General features: G+C 35.2%; 1 protein-coding gene across 1 annotated transcript in view; it reads right to left on the minus strand.

Annotated features, from left to right (window-relative positions):
- Nucleotides 1-4,055: 4,055 nt before the first annotated feature.
- Nucleotides 4,056-19,678, minus strand: part of Mettl2 (methyltransferase-like protein) — a 43,128-nt gene continuing 27,505 nt past the window's right edge. The window contains exons 5-8 of the mRNA XM_090380899.1: nucleotides 17,005-17,065; nucleotides 10,263-10,402; nucleotides 7,759-7,931; nucleotides 4,056-4,213 (exon numbers count right to left, since the gene is read on the minus strand). Of these exons, the coding sequence (XP_090237025.1) occupies nucleotides 4,056-4,213; nucleotides 7,759-7,931; nucleotides 10,263-10,402; nucleotides 17,005-17,065 (532 nt within the window). The remainder of the gene's footprint in view (nucleotides 4,214-7,758; nucleotides 7,932-10,262; nucleotides 10,403-17,004; nucleotides 17,066-19,678) is intronic.

A 19,678-nucleotide genomic window follows, 5' to 3' on the forward strand; every position in this document is an offset into this window, starting at 1 on the left:
CAAAGAAGACATTTGAATTGATAAGTAGTTAGTATTTAACAGTAATGACTATCAAAAGGACATACAGATTTACAAAAGTAAAGGTATGTAAATTATATGTACAGAATAAAAAAAATAAAATAAAAAAAAATGAAGTAGGCAACATTTCTTCTTCTTCTTTGCTTGAACCTCAACTAGCACCAACAATGGTCAGTCTCTCAAGATCTACAGTACAGAATTTCATAAGCTATATATTTCATGAATATTTATTTGAATCTTTGTGCAGTGAGCACAAGCACATTAATAATTGCTGAGAATTCACATCCTTGCACAAATGAAAATAACAAGGTAAGAACAATTCCAGATTAAATGAGAGTGAGCTGCTCATTTTGAAACTTAGTAAATATCCTAGGTGATGTAATAACCTCATGGTTTGACCCACTGTGTTTATCTTTTCCTCTTATGCAGTTTAAGCAATAAGGGTATTTGTCATAGTGTAACATAACTATTTCTAAATAGCTGAAATGAAATAAAGAAAAGAGGGGAAGGAAGGTGGGATGTTCAAGACAACATGTATTGCTAGTTATGATTGACTAATTTTACAGCTTAAAGCACTGTTGATTATCCATTAAATTTTCCCCCCCTGCAATACTATAAATTATCACTCATAACTTATGTCATTCACCAACTGATGACAATGCCATCGAAAGCTTCACGTCCAGCTCTTGGCTTTTCAACATGCAAATTTCTTTTATACAATTTTATAAATGACAACCAGGAAAAAGATGGTGCACTCCCTTTTCCTAAGGATGTGTTTTTAAATTTAATCAATTAATGTAATGGAACTTTCACCTTTATTCCCTTCTTACCTTCCTTTCATGTCATTTTTAATTTAACCAATACGGATCTCAGAGATGAGTACTAAGATAATAAGCTTTGCTAAAAATTTAACGTATTGCTAGTTAGTATTCCAAGTATTCCAAGAAAAAATTAATAATAATAAAAAAAAAAAAAAAAGCCCTACAGTTATTTTCAATTTTGGCTGTTTTACTAAACACGGACTGCTTTGAAAACTTTTAACACAGTGAGTGAAAAAATTGTCATACTACACAGTAACATCAATTGTATTTGAGACTCAAACTGACGCAGAGTTATGATTTAGTTATATGCTCTTCAGTGAAAAGTGGTTGCCCTGTAGTTTTCTTATTAAAATTCATACTATAAACAATTTGAATTTGGTAAATAAAAAGTACTGTTCACACTACTGCTGAAGGCAAATAACATTAAAACCAAGCTACATGCTGGCCATGCTATAATTCTAGAAAGGCATAAAAACATTGACTTAATCTTATAATGCACAATCAGCATTTGTGCATTATAAAAAGTATTTGTTTATGTTAGTGTCTTGAAATTGTGCTTAGGTTTATGACACACAATGGGCTTGCAAATAGTTAATGATCTGGCATTGAAAGCCATGTGTGAAGGGAAGCAGGCTGAAACATTACCATAGTAATGCATAATAATAATGTATCACACTAATTCTGGTCTTTTCAGAAGGTTGATTGTAACTGACATTTTAATGTTGTAAATAACTGTAACTATAAAAATCATGTACAAATATGTATTTAGTAACCACTGCTTATGTGATATTTGGGAATAATATAATGCTTGCGTTTGTTTAGTCTTTCTCAGTGTAGCACCTAATTTATTATTTTGGTGAAGACAACATCTGGAAAGACAGCACCTACTGTAATAATAAATACATTAACATTTGCTTTGCTGTTTATTTGAAGAAAGGCTTATGGGAGGTCCTGTTGATAACCTTCCCAAGTTGATCAAAATTTCACTCAAAAAAATTGTTATTCTCTAATAAATATATTGATATATGTACTTTTTTGTAAAGTGAGATATGTTGTTTGAGATATCTTGTATTCAAAACCTGTTTTCCTGATAAAATAGGTATAAAGCCTGAATTTTATATTATTTTTTTAAAATCTAGAGACAGAACAGACATGCAAATACAGAAATATTTTGGGAATTTGTGCTATTCATTCTTCAGCATGTGCACAAGACATTTTTTATCTATTGAACTAGGCAGTGCCGGGCAATCCTACTATATGTTTACAATTACAGAGATTATAACAATGCAGATTTACAATTTACAGATTAATTCCTATGCAGCAGCAGAAGTCAATATATTCAGACCATTCAAGCTTTGAATTTATACCAAGTGGTCACCTTCATGGTGTTCCCACAGGTGCAAAGTCTGCACCTGTGGGTGTGTGCAGTTTTCAGCCATGGAACCTAACTAACCACAGGAGATCACACATTTCTCTCAAAGAAAAGTCCCAGCCAGGCTGTGGCAACCACACAACAATCCAGGAGCAAGTGCCCACCATGTTATTTAGAACGAGTACTATTCAGTCATTAGAATGAAAGGTATTCATTCTAATGACTGGAATGTCTCATTGAGGAGACTGTTAATCTTACTTCTTCATACTGCATCCAAACCTGTCTTCTATACCTTTGCAGCACAAGAAGTCATCTGACTAGCAATGGTTCACATCCTCTCCCTGTCCAGCCATGCTTAGCACCAGTTCCTTCAACTTTTGATGGAAGTCAGTATATTCCTGCAACTCAAACAAGACGTTCACCCCAGTTTCAATTGCCACACAAAAGCAACCCACTCTCTCTGAAATGTCCAAAGATTCAGCTTTGCAAAAAATGGCCTATCAGCAGTAGTTGGCCTTTAATGTCAGTAATACCACTGTGTCATGATTCACATTTTGTATCCAAAGCTACACTTTCCACCTAGCCTATCAAATGCAAGCTTATGTTAATATGATTCACATTTTGCATCCAAAGCTACACTTATAAATACTTGGTTTCCACCTAGTCTATCAAATGCAAGCTTATGTTTATAAACTTGCATTTGATAGGCATATAATTCAGGTAGGGCTTGATGCTGATATCATTCTTACAATAGATTGATGCAAATAGAAGGACCCTGCACATTGCACTCATTGTTTATGCATACTACATGAGATGCATATGACAAATCAACTAAGTAAATAACAACTATACTCCTATTAAAAATAAGGATTGCAGCCCTTAAATTGTCATTCCTGTATGCTACCCTAAATGAAAATGGAAATCCAACCAGGCAACTTATTTTTAATTTCATAGGGCTCTTGAACACATGCAATATATATTTCCTATGTTTCAGATTATCCTTAATTTGTCAACACAACCTCTCTGTGTTAGTCTGCAATATCCTTATTAAGAAGGTACAAAAAATAACTGCTTATCCCTGCCTAGAAACTCACCAAGATTAAATATTTTCCTGCTGGGCATGGGCATGTCACGTAATGTGGCACTGGCTTAAAGTGATCACGTGTGTGTGTGTGTGTGAGGGAAAAGATGCCAATGTGCTGTATACCAGTGCATTACCTCAGAAGCTAAATGAAAGGTCTTTTAAAACTCCTTTCACAATAAAATTGTCCTGTAGTTGTACTTGCAACATGAAGTACAGAAAATGATTTGTAATTTTAACAAGTTACTCCTTTGTTGTAAACCAAAACATTTTAAGCCACACTGTACTTCAAAAATAATTCCTTGGAATGAATTTTTTGCAAATAGGATGCAGAAAAGGGCATACATCTGGGACTGGAAATATTTTTGTTACAGTGAAATTTTCATCAAATTATATTTGTTGTAATGGGATTTTGATTTCCCTGTTGATCCAGGTTTGTAGACCTTGCTCCTACAGTGGTCAGCTCTGTAGAGACACTTATGAGAAGACTACAATGACTTATCACATCAATCCCATAAGGTGTGCCTCTAAAATAAACAACTGAATTTTAATCTGATTTCACTTATCACTTACAAATTAAAAATATTTTTCAAAAAAATAAATTAAAACATTTATTCCATGATAAGATAGCTGTTTTGCACGTAGTGCCATACCATATTCCTGTACCGAACTAGCTGTAAGAATTATTTATCTACATTTTTATATAAAACAGTATTATTATATAAACAATTATATAATAAAATATTATACAGAATAGAACATTTCACTGATTAATTCTTGCAGAAACAGGTTTTCGATATTTAGCTTGAATCCACACTCGATACATGGTTAAAAGCTGCCTTCGGTTTACTTGTAAACGGCGGTCCACTAGATTTTGCTCTTTCTCAAGTCCTGCTGTAGTAAATAATGAGTGCACATCTTCTAAAATTAGAAAAGAAAAACTAGTAAATTAAAAGTTTGTGAATGATGGAGATTTATATTTTTATAAAGCAGGAATAATTTATAAGAATGACAGAAATTCAAAATGTCTGTATTATACATTAACTGCACTGAAATTAGTACTGGTTTAATGGCAGAATGATGCAAGGAAGCGAAAGCTTACACAGCATTTGCTATCAAAAAGTCATTCTATTTTTCAATTTTATCTACTTTCAAATAAGTATTTGAAAGAAGTAGTTAGAAAGAAAGATTTGAAAACACAAAATACCGCACAAGGCATAACAAACTTTGTTCAAGAAAGTTGGGTAATGAAATTTGTATGTGCATTTTCAGCAATTTCATATCCTTTGGATGTGAGCTTTCTGAAATTCACTGATTATTGATTTTTTTTTTTTTTTTTCTTTTTTTTTTTTAAATAAACTTACACAAATGCTTTTATTCTTACTGAGTGGATAACTAACTCAATAGTGGAGTGAAATTGTCAAAAATTAAATCAAAATCACACACACACAAAAAAAAAAAAATCTTTTTGGACAAAATAATATCCCCTGCATTCTTTAATCACTTAATTTAATTTCTAGATATTTACAGTGGAAAGGATTTGTGCCATGGGCAAATAGGGAAAAGGCATCATATTGCTAAAAAATAAGTGGTATAATGATCCTGGAAAAGCTATCAGAAAAGTTGATTCTTCGGGAAGGTAAGGCTATAGGAACAGATCGTATATATCACATACCCTAACAAAAAGATAAAATCTGAGTGCATCAATCACACTAGGAACACTATCCTCACTGAATCATATGGAATTATGAAGAGGATGGCCCACTTGACAAATGTAGTTAATTACTATGACCATAAATAATAAATTCCATATACATGGTGAATTATTAGACTGAAGTATTAAAGACAGCTAGATCTTCGGATCTTCACTGCAGTTCACAATGGACTGTTTTTTTTTTTTTTTTTTTTTTTTTTTTTGTGGCATCATACAGGCTTGAACTCACGACCTCTCAACTTGTGGTTGAGACATAGGCCAACTGGACCACATACTGGAGCAATAGAAGCAGCTCTGCCGCCAAGCAGAGCTTCTTCAGAATGACCTAGATAGATTTCAGAGATGGTCAGAAAAATGGCAGCTATGCTTTAATCCAACAGTGTAAGCTATTGCACCTGGGGAACAGTAACCCCAAAATAACTTATACATTTGGTTTGGCAGAGTTGAAGTAAAGCTGGTAGTGGAGGAAAGATGAAGTTCTCCAAGCATTGTAGACTGGTTGCAAGGAGGGCCCATGGTGTCCTATCGATAATTTATCGAACAATCGCTAGTAGAGATAATCCCATCATATAAGGCTATTGTTAGAATACTGCGAATACACTTGGAATACTGTGTCCACATATGGAGACCACACCTAAAGAAAGACATTGTTCTTCTTGAAAGGGTCCAAAGATGGGTAACTTGCCTGGTGAGGTCGGCAAAAGGGCGTCCATATGAGGAAAGACTTTGAATATGTGGGTCGCAGAGCTTGGAAACTAGGCACCTTAGAGGTTATTTGTTATTTGTTATTTGTTTTTTTTTAGGAGCATTAGCAACTAAGGCTATATTGCTCCGTGATATGCGGTGGTCATTCCCTGACCTTTCCGCATCCTCCGTATTTGGTGGTGACGGGCTCGAACCCCGGTCTAATCAAGAAGCGACTGCTGCTCCTTCCCACCTGGCTACGGAGGCGCCCGCACCTTAGAGGAGACTTGATTGAGGTGTTTAAGGCTCTGAGCAAAATGAATAATTTTCATTTTGCTTATGGATGAAATTTTCATGGTTATAAATAATTCTAGAACTAAGGGCCATAATTTCAAGGTGGGGGGGGGATTGTTTAGATTGGATTGCAGGAAGCTTTATTTTAGCCAGCAAGTTATAAATTACTGGAATAAGTTACCTACATGGGTGGTAGAGGCTAATAGTCTGTGGAAATTCAAAAGTCAGCTGGAAATTCAAAAGTCAGGAGGAGGGAAATGCATAGGTTGTCCATTTCCTTTTTTCTTGTTAATTTTTTTTATTATTATTACTGTTTTTATTCTTATCTTATTTTATGTATTTTTTGCTATTTTATTTTATTATTTTTTTTTGGCTGGTGCAGCATAAGCCATAGGATTCCTTGCACCATGTGGCCATTACTAATAACTAATATACTAATATTTGAATTTGCAACCATTATTTCTTAGGAGAGTCCAATCTGGCAGTATGGGTTAACATCTTGCCTTAATGCTGCAACTGTGGTTGTGGTGATTAAAGAAAACAAGGGCTACTATGTTACCTGATATGTTATCTGATAAAAATGAATTACCCTGAATACTTAAGCTATATACACATCCTTAAAAAAAAAAAAACAGAACAAAAAAAAACGGGATTTTCAAAAATCTGGCATGTGCCAGGTCCAAATCATGATAGACTGATGAGGTCCTACTGTAAATTGAATGATACAGAAAGAAAATTTAGAAAACTTACACCTTTCAATTTATTTTCCCATCCCATCTCAATAATTATCATACCTCATACCAGCGGTTCTCAAACTTTCTGAGCCCGTTCCTCCCTTGACCTGTAAAATTTTTCCAGTGCCTCCCTTGAAGTAAAACATCTATAATTGTGCAATTTCTTATTTTTAATATGTTAATACAATAATTATTAATATGTGTTGATGCATTCTCTTTGTCAAAAATACCCCAAATATTTTCTATAATTATTTATATTAATAATAAATAATACAGTTCAAATAGTAGTAGATATCTAATAGTAAAAAAAATAATTCTTAAAACATTTTTAATATTTACCATGGAAATCTTACAAACTATTACACTGTCCGTAATGCCCCTGGTAAATTATGGCACCTCCCCAGGGTGTCACAATGCACAGTTTGAGAACTGCTGCCTTATACATTTGTCTCTTAGAAAGAAACTTTGGCTGAAATTTTATTTGGTATTCCACTTTTTCAAGCACACACTTCACTCGGCAAGAGCTATGTTCTTAATTACAACTAATATTGGTGGTTACTGATGTGCAAAAGAGCAAACAAAGGAATGTCAGGTTTACACTTCAATTTTATAATATGTGCTTTTCTATGTTATTAAAGTCAGTCATGTTCTACTGCTGCTATCAGAGCAAGCTTGGTAATTACAAAATCACTTAACAAATGCGAGAAAAAGAATTTCATGTTTCCTAGTTCAAAAAATAATGTTTTTTGGTGCTTCTGCTGAGAAAGAATTAAAAAGCCACTTCTCCTAATCAATATTATTCATTCCACATATGCTATGTCTAATATAACAGTGGAATAACAAGTTTCAGTAGTCATTTTTAAAATGACTACTGAAACTTTTGGACTAGACTATCATTATATGATGAAAAAATTCCTTGAAGGTTTTGACACTATCTTAAGGCATTTTGGAGAGGGAGATAATACACCACAAAGGCAAAGTATGAAATATATCAACAAATCTGAATGCAGTAAGTTTAAACAGAATTAATATGAACTTACCCTGCTTGAAAAAATAAACCCTGGTCCCATCTCCCCGTACATAAAAATTATTTCCTAAACACTGTCCTGGTTTAAAACGCAGTTGGGCTAAATCATAACGACCATAATCCCGGAACAATATCATACCTCCTGGTTTTAAGTATTTGGCTAGATTATTTATGGAATGTTGCATTCTGCAAGAAAAGAGAAGGGAAATAAATAAAATATTTAAATCAAAGGTATTTCAAATGAAGTTCTTTCATAAGGGTCATATGTTAAGAGATTCAACTTTTACTGTATTAACCCTGTATGGATTATACAGGATAATTCAAAATGATCTTAATTTTAAAAAATTGTGAAAAAACCAAAAATGCACTCTTTTTGTGGCTGTGTAAACAATTACTATGGTATTTAATTTCTTACCATATATTTAATCACATACATTTTCTTTTAAAATATCAGTCATTGGTGGGACATGTCTCATTTTTCACATATTCCAAATAAATAGTCAGGGAGAGGAGATTAGTATGAACAAGTTGAGAAATTTATGTCTCATCAAGTTATTGGGGGGTTGCTTATTTTTTTGGAATATTGTAACTAAATTCTGAAAATACCACTGCATTTTCAGAATTATCTTATTAAAATAAGATGATATATAAATTACACTATCTTAAAAAAAAAAAAACCAACTGAGGTATAAACCCACAGTTATATGTGAAAGCAATTAATAGTGATGATTATTAGTCTGGCAAAGAATAATGGCCTCTATACTATGTCAGCACTGATGACACAAAACTTAATGTGTTCTAGACCATTTTCACTTCTTTATATTGGAAAGTTGTCTGTTAACCTTTTTTTCAAGAAAGATGAAATGTTAGGTTAGGCCAGTTGCCTCATCATTATCAAGTCCATGATCCAAACTTGATGGCATTGAACTTGATCATCCACAGTACTGGGCTTCAACAATGGCAGTTTGTAAATGAAGGAAGTGACATTTATTCATAACTGTCAACTACAATACGTAAAAAAATTATGAAAAAAAGAATGACAAAGAACTCAATTCTGGCTGCACTAGCAGCAGCAAGCCATTCTCTTAATGCAGATTCTGAATCAAGTAAAAACAGTAATCACTACTGAGATCCAATTGGTCAAAACTCTAGAATTTCAATGCGATTTGTTTATGGTTTTTAAATCGTTCAATTTTGCCTGCTAGCAATGAATAAAGATGAACATGTGGAAGGAATTCCAGTGTGTGGAGGCTGTAGGTCAGAATCAGGCTTTCTTATGATACAATGTTTTTTTTTTGAAGGTTTGCACTAATTTGTTTGAAGCAAACAAATCTCTGTGCTACATATTTATGAAAATTAGGGTATCAAATGCAGTATTCGATTAAAACCTGTACTCATTTGAAAATTCTGCCATAATGAAATTATGTTCAGGCCCATGCCAACTTCCCTCTTATTAATAATGTTTTGTGAATTTTTTTGGCCAAAATAGTTCTTAAGAAAAATTCAGCATAATTAATTATTTCTGAGGTCTGCCTATACCTAAACTAATGTCAATCATAATTTCACATGGTTTACATGTGAAAATCACGAATGACCCCTATATCGAAATACAGCTAAGGAAGGAAAAGATGTGGCAAAAGGATTCAGTTTCACATTTTTGAATGATTATGTTCAAATTCACTTTATTAGCATTAGTAGAGACATATGATGCAAGAAAGCAAACGTACAACATCAGCCATAATAAAAAAAAAAAAAAAAAAAAAAAAAAACCTCCCCACTTCTTCACCCATCCACATTTGCTCCAAAAGTTTGCCCTTTTTTTTTTTTTTAATTTTTTTAAGCTATCAACTACCTGCTGGCTAAAGGAAAATTTCAGCACATTATTCTACAACTCCTTTTCCTCAATTTGAGTTGTTCATGCTCCCTCAGGTTTGTAATCTGAGCAAGAGGAATCCCAGCAGTCCCATCAATTCACCAAAAAAAAAAAAAAAAAAAAAAACACCTACTGACCTCGCTGTAGACCTTAGTATCAGAGTAGTTAAAAACCAAATCTGTATATTATTGAAAAACCAAATCTTCAAACATAACCTCACTTTTCTCAGTAAATACATCAGTAAATACATCAATGACATATTCTGTTTAGATTACTGTGCAGATGAAATTTGACTGGAATCCTGTACTGATGATGCAAGTTGCATGTTCAGAGGTGTTTACTGTTTTTGAACATCTTATATTAGCTGCCAGCCCATTAATGCTGTATATCCAATAAATTCTACAAGTATTGGGAGTATTTGGCCATATACATTTTTTTTTTTTTTTTTTTTTTACTGTTATTAATGATAACAGCATTTAAAGAATCTGTTTTATACCATTTGAGAAAATCTCAAATAGTATAAGAAATCTGTTTTAAATTATTCAGGTCAATAAAAAATTAAGTTAAATAATCACTATAAATCAATGATAACTTAGCACTGTTTATTTATATAGACACAAAGAGATGTGAAGCAAAACTCCTACCTTACTGGGTTAAGTGAAGAAAGAACATATATTAGAATAATTATGTCAAGGCTAGAAGGAGAAAAAGGAGTAGACCAGTTATCTGCTGTAATATCACAAACAAATGGATAGCATCTCTTGGGATCATAATCTGAGTTATTCTAAAAGAAAAAAAGTAATTATATTAATATAAAAACATGAATTTGTCTTTAAATAATATTAAATTTCAAAAAGTAATATAAATTTCAACAGTTAATTATAATAATTTTTCCAACAATCCAGTGAGTATGCTGAAAGCATAATTACATAAGCAGGCATGTAGCACTCTTCAAACTTTGTGCACTATTAAAACAATATTAAGAAATAGTTTAAAACTACAGGAGATAAATTCAATAAAGTTAGACACAATGGGTGCACTAGGCACTTTGCATATCTTGTGCTATTTTTTCACTCTGTGCATTCTAATTATAAAAGAAGTCATGAAGCATAAAAGTGTCCAACAGTGGAGTAGTTATCTGATTTTTATACATCCATATTTCTCCAAAACTATCACAATCAATGATGCAGATCAAAGAACAAACCCAGTGAAAAAATACTAAAATGACATTGAAAAACATAGTAGGCTACACCTACTAATCTAGATGTCTCTGCAGGAATTTATCTGAACAATTTTTGCAGAAAAAATATCGAATACTAAAAAACCTGCTGCAAGCTGCAAATTACAACTCTAGTGGAATCCCAGTTATCTGAAATAGCTGGGTCTGAGGGTATTTCAGACAGTAAATTTTTTTTTTTTTTTTTTTTTGGATAATCAATTTTAAATGCATTCTATCTACAGTATAAAAGGGAAGCAGGAAAAAATGAGAGAAAATATGCATTTATTATTTACAGATTATGTGCTGCACGTGCTTATACAGCATTAAAATCACTGCCAATGTTTTGCTGCTTGAAAGATGTTAGTCTTTTGTTCCACTGCAAGGTTTTGAATTTTGGTCAAATATGCCAATTGGCTCTTAATCAATTCTGTTTAGCCTATCTAATAGCATTAGCATAGACATATGATGCAAGAAAGCAAGCTTATACAGCATCAGCCAAAAAAAAAAAAAAAAAAAAAAAAAAACCCCTTCGTATTTCACCCATCCATTCACTCCAAATGTTTGTCTAGTTCTTGAATTTATTTAAGCTGTCCACTTCTACAACAACAGATGGAAGTTTGTTCCAGCAATCAACCACATGCTGCTAAAGGCAAACTTCCGCACATCTATCATACAACTGTCTTTCCTCAATTTGAATTTATGTCCCCGCAGGCAAGAGGTAGAATCCCATCAACATTGAGCATGCTCAAACCATTCAAAGCCTTATATACCTCTATCAGATCACCTCACAGGTGCCTAATCTCCAGACACTGTAATTTGCAAATCTGAAACCTTTCTTCGTAAAAACAACTCTTTGTTCCATTCACTAATCTTGTTGCCATTCTCTGTACTTATTCCAGCAGTTCTACATCCTTCCTAAAATGAGGCCTCCAGACCTGTATACAATACTCAGTTTCATAGTATTGTACCAAACTGACTCAGTCGAGTCAGTTTGGTGTGACATAAGCATAGGTAAATCAAAATTGAGAGTAGGAGTGTGCTATAGGCTTAATGACTCTGATGAGTATAATAAGAAATTGTATAGGGAAATAGAGTGGGCCAGTAAATCAGAGAGTCTTATAATGGGGGATTTTAATTTTCCAGATATTGACTGGAATTTGTGGGTTGGTCACTCACACACTAGCAAGGCTTTTGTGGATTTATTGGATGATTGTTTTCTACACCAGCATGTTCGGGAGGCAACTAGAGGGAGTAATACTCTTGATCTGATTATCAGTAGTGATTCTTCATGCATTAGGAATCTGCAGATAAAGGAACCACTGGGTGGCAGTGATCACAGTGTGCTGAAGTGGGATTTACTCAAGGAGGTAACTACCATCAGAGGTAAAGGGAAGGGTTTTTGCTTTCGTAAAGGCGACTATGATGGTCTGAGACAGTATTTAAATTCTATACAGTGGGACCAACTGATGATGTTACCAACAGCAAATTCAAAATGGGAAGCATTCAAGGAACTAATCTTGGAAGCTACCAGGCTTTACATACCAACCAAGAAATATTGTTCAAGGTTCAGGCCTAAATGGTTGTCAGATGAACTAATGAGACATATGGCAGAGAAGAAAAATGCATGGGATACATACAAATTAATGGGTGACATGGAAGCCTATGATAGATATAAGTTGGTCTGTAACCAAGTCACAAAGGAGATTAGGCAGGCAAAGGCAGATTATGAGAAATCCTTGGCAAAGGATGCAAAGAAAAACAGAAAAGAGTTCTTTACCTATTTAAACTCAAGAAGGAAAGGGATGAATCACATTGGTCCACGGGATGTTGATGGTTCAACAGTTGAGTTGTTGTTATTTGGTTTTTAGGAGCATTAGCAACTAAGGCCATATTGCTCTGGGGATATACGGTTGTCATTCCCTGACCTTTCCGCTTCCTCCGTATTTGGTGGTAATGGGCTCGAACTCCGGTTCGAGCTTCTAATCAAGAAGCGTGTGCTACCGCACTGCTGCTCCTGCCCACCTGGCTACGGAGGCGCCAACAGTTGAGGATCCAGCTCAGGTGGCTAACAATCTAAACGAGTATTTCGCATCTACATTCACACATGAGGAGTTATTCAGGAAGGGGAATGTCGTAGGTGAAGTAAACATTGGCAGTGAGCTAGATGATTTTCTAATAACTGAGAGGAAAGTGGAGGAGAAATTGTTGAGGATAAACATAAAAAAGGCACCCGGGGTGGATGGGATCTATCCAGTTATATTAAAGGAGGTAGCAAAGGAAGTAAGCAAACCCCTAGCCATAATTATGAGAGCTGCTTTGGACTCAGGGGAGGTACCCATGGACTGGAGATGTGCAAATGTAACCCCAATTCACAAAGGAGGATCAAAGGCTGACACAAGTAATTATAGACCTGTTAGTTTAACTTCGGTTCCAGGAAAATTAATGGAGACACTGGTTAAAGAAGCACTGCAGGATCATCTGGACAAGAATTCAGTTATAGCTCAGACACAGCATGGTTTTGTTAAGGGCAGGTCTTGTCTGACCAATTTGATTGGATACTATGATGTAGTCACAAAAGAACTGGATGCAGGGAATAACTTTGATATTATATATTTGGATCTTAGAAAGGCTTTTGATACTGTTGCGCATGGAAGACTGCTGCACAAATTGGAGAAGTGTGGCATTGGAGGCAAATTGCTGCTATGGATAAAGGGATGGTTGAGTGGCAGAAGACAGAGAGTGGTAATCAATGGACACTGCTCATCGTGGACTAATGTTATTAGTGGAGTTCCTCAGGGTTCAGTGTTGGGTCCATTGTTGTTTTCTGTATTTATAAATGATATTGATGATGGTGTATCAGGCTTAATGTCCAAGTTTGCAGACGATACCAAGGTTGGCAGGGTTGTTAAGGACACTACTGATACTATGCTGCTGCAACAGGATCTGGAAAGGTTGAGCAGATGGGCTGAGAGGTGGCAAATGAAGTTTAACATTGACAAATGTAAAGTACTACATATGGGAAACAGTAACCCCAGATCGCCGTATCAACTCTGTGGTACTACGCTGACAGTGGTAGAGAATGAAAAGGACCTGGGGGTAATTGTGCAGGCAGATATGAAGTTCTCTGAGCAGTGCAGACGAGCTGCAAGAGTAGCTCATGGTGTCTTGTCAATGATATACAGGAATTTTTCTAGCAGGGACAGGGATGTGATTATTCCCTTTGGTCAGGCCACACCTTGAGTACTGTATACAGGTCTGGAGGCCTCATTTCAAGAAGGATGTAGAGCTGCTGGAACGAGTACAGAGAAGGGCAACAAGATTAGTGAATGGAACAAAGGGTTGCTCTTACGAAGAAAGGTTTAAGTTTTGCAAATTAAAGAGCCTGGAGACTAGGCATTGGCGAGGTGATCTGATAGAGGTGTATAAGGCTTTGAATGGCTTGAGCAGGCTCAATGCCGATGGGATTCTTCCTCTTGCTCAGAATAATCACCTGAGAGGGCATAAATTCAAATTGAGGAAGGACGGATGTCGGATAGATGTGCGGAAATTTGCCTTTAGCCAGCGGGCAGTTGGTTTGTGGAATAGACTCCCATCACTTGTTGTTGAAGTTGATAGCCTAAACAAATTTAAGGCTCAGCTGGACAGGTATTTTGAACGAACGGAGGGGTGAAATGGGAGTAGTGGTTGGTTTTTTTTTTTTTGGCTGATGCTGAATAAGCTTGCTTTCTTGCATCATATGCCTCTACTAATGCTAATGCTAATACTCAAGGTGTGGCCTGACCATTTCCTTATACAAGGGGGTAATCATCTCCTTATCCCTGCTAGAAAAATTCCTGTATATCATTGACAAGACAGCATGAGCTACTCTTGCAGACTGTCTGCACTGCTCATAAAACTTCATATCTGATTGCACAATTACCCCCAGGTCCTTTTCATTCTCTACCACCTTGAGTGTAGTACCACAGAGTTGATATGTTACTGCTGGAGTTACTGCTACCCATATGCAGTACCTTACATTTGTCAATGTTAAACTTCAGTTGCTACCTCTCAACCATCTGCTCAACATTTCTAGATCCTCTTGCAGTAGCATAATGTCATTGGTGTCATTAACAGCCCTGCCAACCTTCATATTTATGTCCCCTCGTCTACAAACTTAGACATTAAGCCTGATATACTTTCATCAGTATCATCAATAAATACAGAAAACAACAATGGACCCAACACTGAACCCTGGGGGACTCCACTAATAATATTAGTCCACAATAGGGCCTAATAGGGATTGCAAGAGAATTAAATGTTTCACTAGCTGATAGCTTCCATAGTACGTATTCACCATAATGTACTGTCCATTTTAAACTTCTGCCCAATTCATATAGTATTTAATGGTGAAACTGTTTAATCATCTACAAAAAATACTGGCAAACTGAATCATATGAAACTAAGCTACATCTAATGTGCATTTCTTGCATTGGCTCTGGTTTTGTACATTATTCTTAAAACGCCTGAAGTACTTATTACAGAACTCATCAAAATGTACAGAGAAACTCATGTTTATAGAAATTTAGACTACAAAAATAAAAAGTTAGATGTAATTGTAAAAAAAGCCAAGCAGGCTGAATAGGTTATCAATATCATCTCCATATAACATCAACTACAGTGGTGCAATGCAAAAAATTCCTCTGAAAAAAAAAATAAATAAAAATAATAAAGAAAGAAAAAATAAATAAAACATCTCCAAATTGACTATTACATAAATTTTGACTTGCAGAATTTGTTGCCTCTTCCTTCCTCCCTTTCAGAGTAAAGTTCTCGGGAATATTAACAGTGCTTTGTATTATACAGAAGTGACAAGGATGAAATTTACCATTCTTTGTTTCATTTGTAATGTTTTGTATAGTGGAATCAAGATTATATTATATTCATGTAATAGTTGTTTCTTAGAACTAAATATTTACTGTCAATTTCCTTGAAAAAAATTAGGGGAAAAATAAAAGCAAAAAAATTTTGGACAATCAAAATTTTAGATAATCAGAATTCTATGTTATTAACACAGTCCTGTAGTCAGGTACCCAATTCCACTGACTGTCCTCAAGAACGCTGTAAGAGTATTCAGCAGTCTAGACAAACCTAAGTATAAACTTTTTAAAATGAATATTATTATTTGTATCATAAACTATTCTGAACTTTAACTGCAGATTTATTTACACTAGGACGTCAGTTATCCGGAATGTCAGTTATTTGGAATAATTTGAAAAATTATTCCAGAATATGAAAAAGACCTGAGAGTGATTGTGCAGTCAGATATGAAGTTTTCCGAGCAATGCAGACAGGCTGCCAGAGCAGGTCATGGGGTATTATTGTCAATGATATACAGGAATTCTGCTAGAAGGGAAAAGGAGGTGATTATCCCTTTGTTAAGGCAATGGATGCCTTTGTGTGTGTGCTAGGTGTCTATAGTGTCAAGAAATTAGGTGCCAACTCAGTGTTCTGAGGGATGTCTATGAGAGCTTGATGTGTAGGGTAAATGCCCTTGAAGAAATTAATATGAGAGGCCCATCAAAACTCTCAGCTGCCCAGCTCAATGACATAGCTCACTCCTGTGCATCAGGCAACACAGCGGCAATCTCCAAGGCAGAATACGCCAGTCCCACAGGAACTAGTTATTGTCGGTGACTCTATTGTCAGGGAGACGGGGAATATAGTATACAAAAAGGACTAGGGTATGTCTGCCAGGGGTAAAAGTTGATTAATAATAACTTTCATTCACTCAACATTCACACAATTTTACTTTTTATAGTTTTTTATTACACTTTCTATTTTCTTTTATATATTAGATTAGATATCGATCAGTGCATTTTGACAGGTGTGTCTTTTAAGTAGAAAAGATCTTTTAAGTAGAAAAGATTTGATCTGAGAAAAGCATGCGCAGGAGTTGGCGAGCCCCTAGTGCTATATTAAAACTGAAAAATTATCTGCATAATCTTCCTATTGGCCTTACAGTATGAGAGAGAGGGGGGGGGGGGCTGTTTGGGTTGGAGACACTTTTACAAGTAAACACTAAATTTCTTTCATTTAGTTCTTATAGGAAAATTTTTTTTTTTTACAGAAATTGGTTTCTAATACATGCAAAACTAAAATATGTCCAATGAAAAAAAATAGCTGCTTACCTTTATCAAAGAAACTGCTACTTCTGAGAAATCACAGCAGTATACGGTCAAGTTTGGGTTACTATAATCAAATAACTATAATCAACTACTTCATTATTAAAAATTTGCAAAGTTCAAAAATTAAATTTCCCCTTTGATTTTTAAAAGATATTTCACAATATAATTTCTTTATGGACCAGAGATTTTGTATCTCAAAACTATTTCAATTCCTTTTTAACATACTCTTTTTAACATATAACTAATTATTGCAATTATTTCTAACTTTATTTAAAAAAAAAAGGAAGTTATTTTTGATATAAATAATTTAGCAATGACTTTATATATACAGGTTGTCTATAAATGGTGGGAGCACTTTCAATACTTTATTGCACATGGAGTAAGAGAGATACCATTTACTTATTTATACCATGTGAAAGAGAAAACATGAAAGTTTCCCAGTTGTAACCCCATTTCCAATTTTGTTGTGAACTGTAAGGACTGATAGAACATGACTTCTTTAATCGCGTAGTGTTTAGCATTGAGGCCACATTTCACACCAATGGACACCAACTGACACAATTGTCAAATCTGGGGCACCCAGAAACCTGAAAAGATAATTGAATATGAGTGTGATTCGCAGAAAGTGAATGTTTTCTGCACCTTGTCACACCAAAAACTGCATGGATCTTTCTTCTTTGCCGAGGGCACTGTAACCGGGCTATCCTACCTCGATATGCTTCAGCAATGGTTGATACCTCAAGTTCACGAAAATAGTGATGACTTTATTTACCAACAAGACCCCCTCCCCATTTCCATAATGACGTTCGGGCCTACCTTAACACCGAGCTACACAAGCAAGTGCTGGAGAAAGGGATGACTGTTTCTTGAAATGGCTGCCGATATCACTGGACATAATTCCGTGTGATTTCTTCTTGTGGGATTACATAAAGGATCATGTTTATGTACCACCTTTGCCACATGATGTCCAGGAACTAAAACAGAGAACTGAGGACACTACCACCACGGCCATACAGTATATGCTGGACAGGGTATGTCAAGAGTTTGATTACCATGTGGACATTTGCTGTGTCACACGTGGTTCCCACATTGAATCGTTGTGAAGTCATGTGATGTAAAAAAAAAACTTTGACATTTTCTCTTTCACAAGTTGAGTATTACAGCTCTGATTCATACTTTCACAAGTATGTATGACACTGATATCTGTCCTAGTCTTTGTGCAAAAAATCACTGAAAGTGTTCCCACCATTTATAAACACTGTGTGTGTCTGTGTGCGCGCAAAAACTAGGGAAGGCCTCCATAGACAAGTGGTCAGGAGCGGGAGCACAATAGCACATGCTCTTTGAGTAGACAGGGGTTCAAGCCCCTGACTGCTAAATACAGTCTATCTGCCAACCCACACTGGACCAGCATGTCAGATTATGGTCCGTTACCCTCAACATGAATTGTTGAGGAGGCTTCCATCCTGCAGTGGATTGATAATTACTGCTGCTTTTGCTATGCAAAAACTGGATTATGATATTTTTTTGTCTACTTGATCTTTTTGCTTTTGTGAATCATTTTAAAGAAATTTACCATGATCATGAACTTTACGAGGTGTGGCTATTAAATAACGAGACTGCACTGGCAGTCACTATATACCAAGTGCCACTTTTGAAACAAAGAAACAGCAGTAACTTGAACTTTTCCTTATTTGTCTGTCATGTTCTTGCATGCTCATTTGCTTTGCAGTGAGACAGGTTTTCATTACCTTGTGTTTTTGCAGTTTGCTGGAAAAATGACAGGCAAAAGAATCAAAGAATAAATTGACTACAAATTTTTAACAGAACTAAAGGAAACACCACCTGAAAGTTATGAGCTGTTAAGTCAAGTTTATGGGCAGGGAAGATACTATGCCAAGAGCTACTGTGTTTGAATGGAATAAAAGATTTATACGAGGGCTGTTCAATAAAGAATGATCATAAGTTTTTTCCGTACAATATACCTTTATTAATCATCCATATTTTGATAGTCCTTTTCAAAGCAGTCCCCATTTTTGATGAAATGCACTTATTCCAACATTTCTGCCATTTTTAAAAAACATGGTGGAGGCCACTTTTTGACATGTGTTTGAGAATTTCCTCCAATGTCTTTACAACTTCTTCTGACTGGAAATGGTTCCCTCACAGCTCCTTCATTTACTTTGGAAATAAAAAATAAACTGTGAGCCAACAGTTTGGGTTGAAGAAGGATCAAATAAACCATGATTTTACAGGGCTATCTGCATGGTCGCTCTTTTGTCGGTTTTGTCGTTTTCAATCTTGAAAATGACAAAACCCCATACTTAACTGAGCAAAGTGAACTTAATGATTTGGTTAGGGATTTAAATCTTTCAAAGCAACAGGCTGAGCTATTAGGATCTAGGTTGCAACAGTGGAATTTGCCGGCAAAAACCACAAGGATTTCTGTGTTCAGAAACTGATTTGAAAATCTTGCTGGTTATTATCAAATGAAAGGTTCTCTTTGTGTCTGCAAAGATGTAAATGGATTGATGGATGAACTAGGGTTTGAACACAATCATGAAGAATGGAGATTATTCATTGATTATTCTAAACTCAGTTTAAAAGCAGTTTTGCTACACAATGGTAATATTAAACCATCGGTCCCAGTGGCTCATTCAGTGGCTATGAAAGAAAC

Source organism: Mastigoproctus giganteus, chromosome 1 (genome assembly GCF_048544385.1).
Source record: "Mastigoproctus giganteus isolate SK-2022 chromosome 1, ASM4854438v1, whole genome shotgun sequence".
Classification (NCBI taxonomy): Eukaryota; Metazoa; Arthropoda; class Arachnida; order Uropygi; family Thelyphonidae; genus Mastigoproctus; species Mastigoproctus giganteus.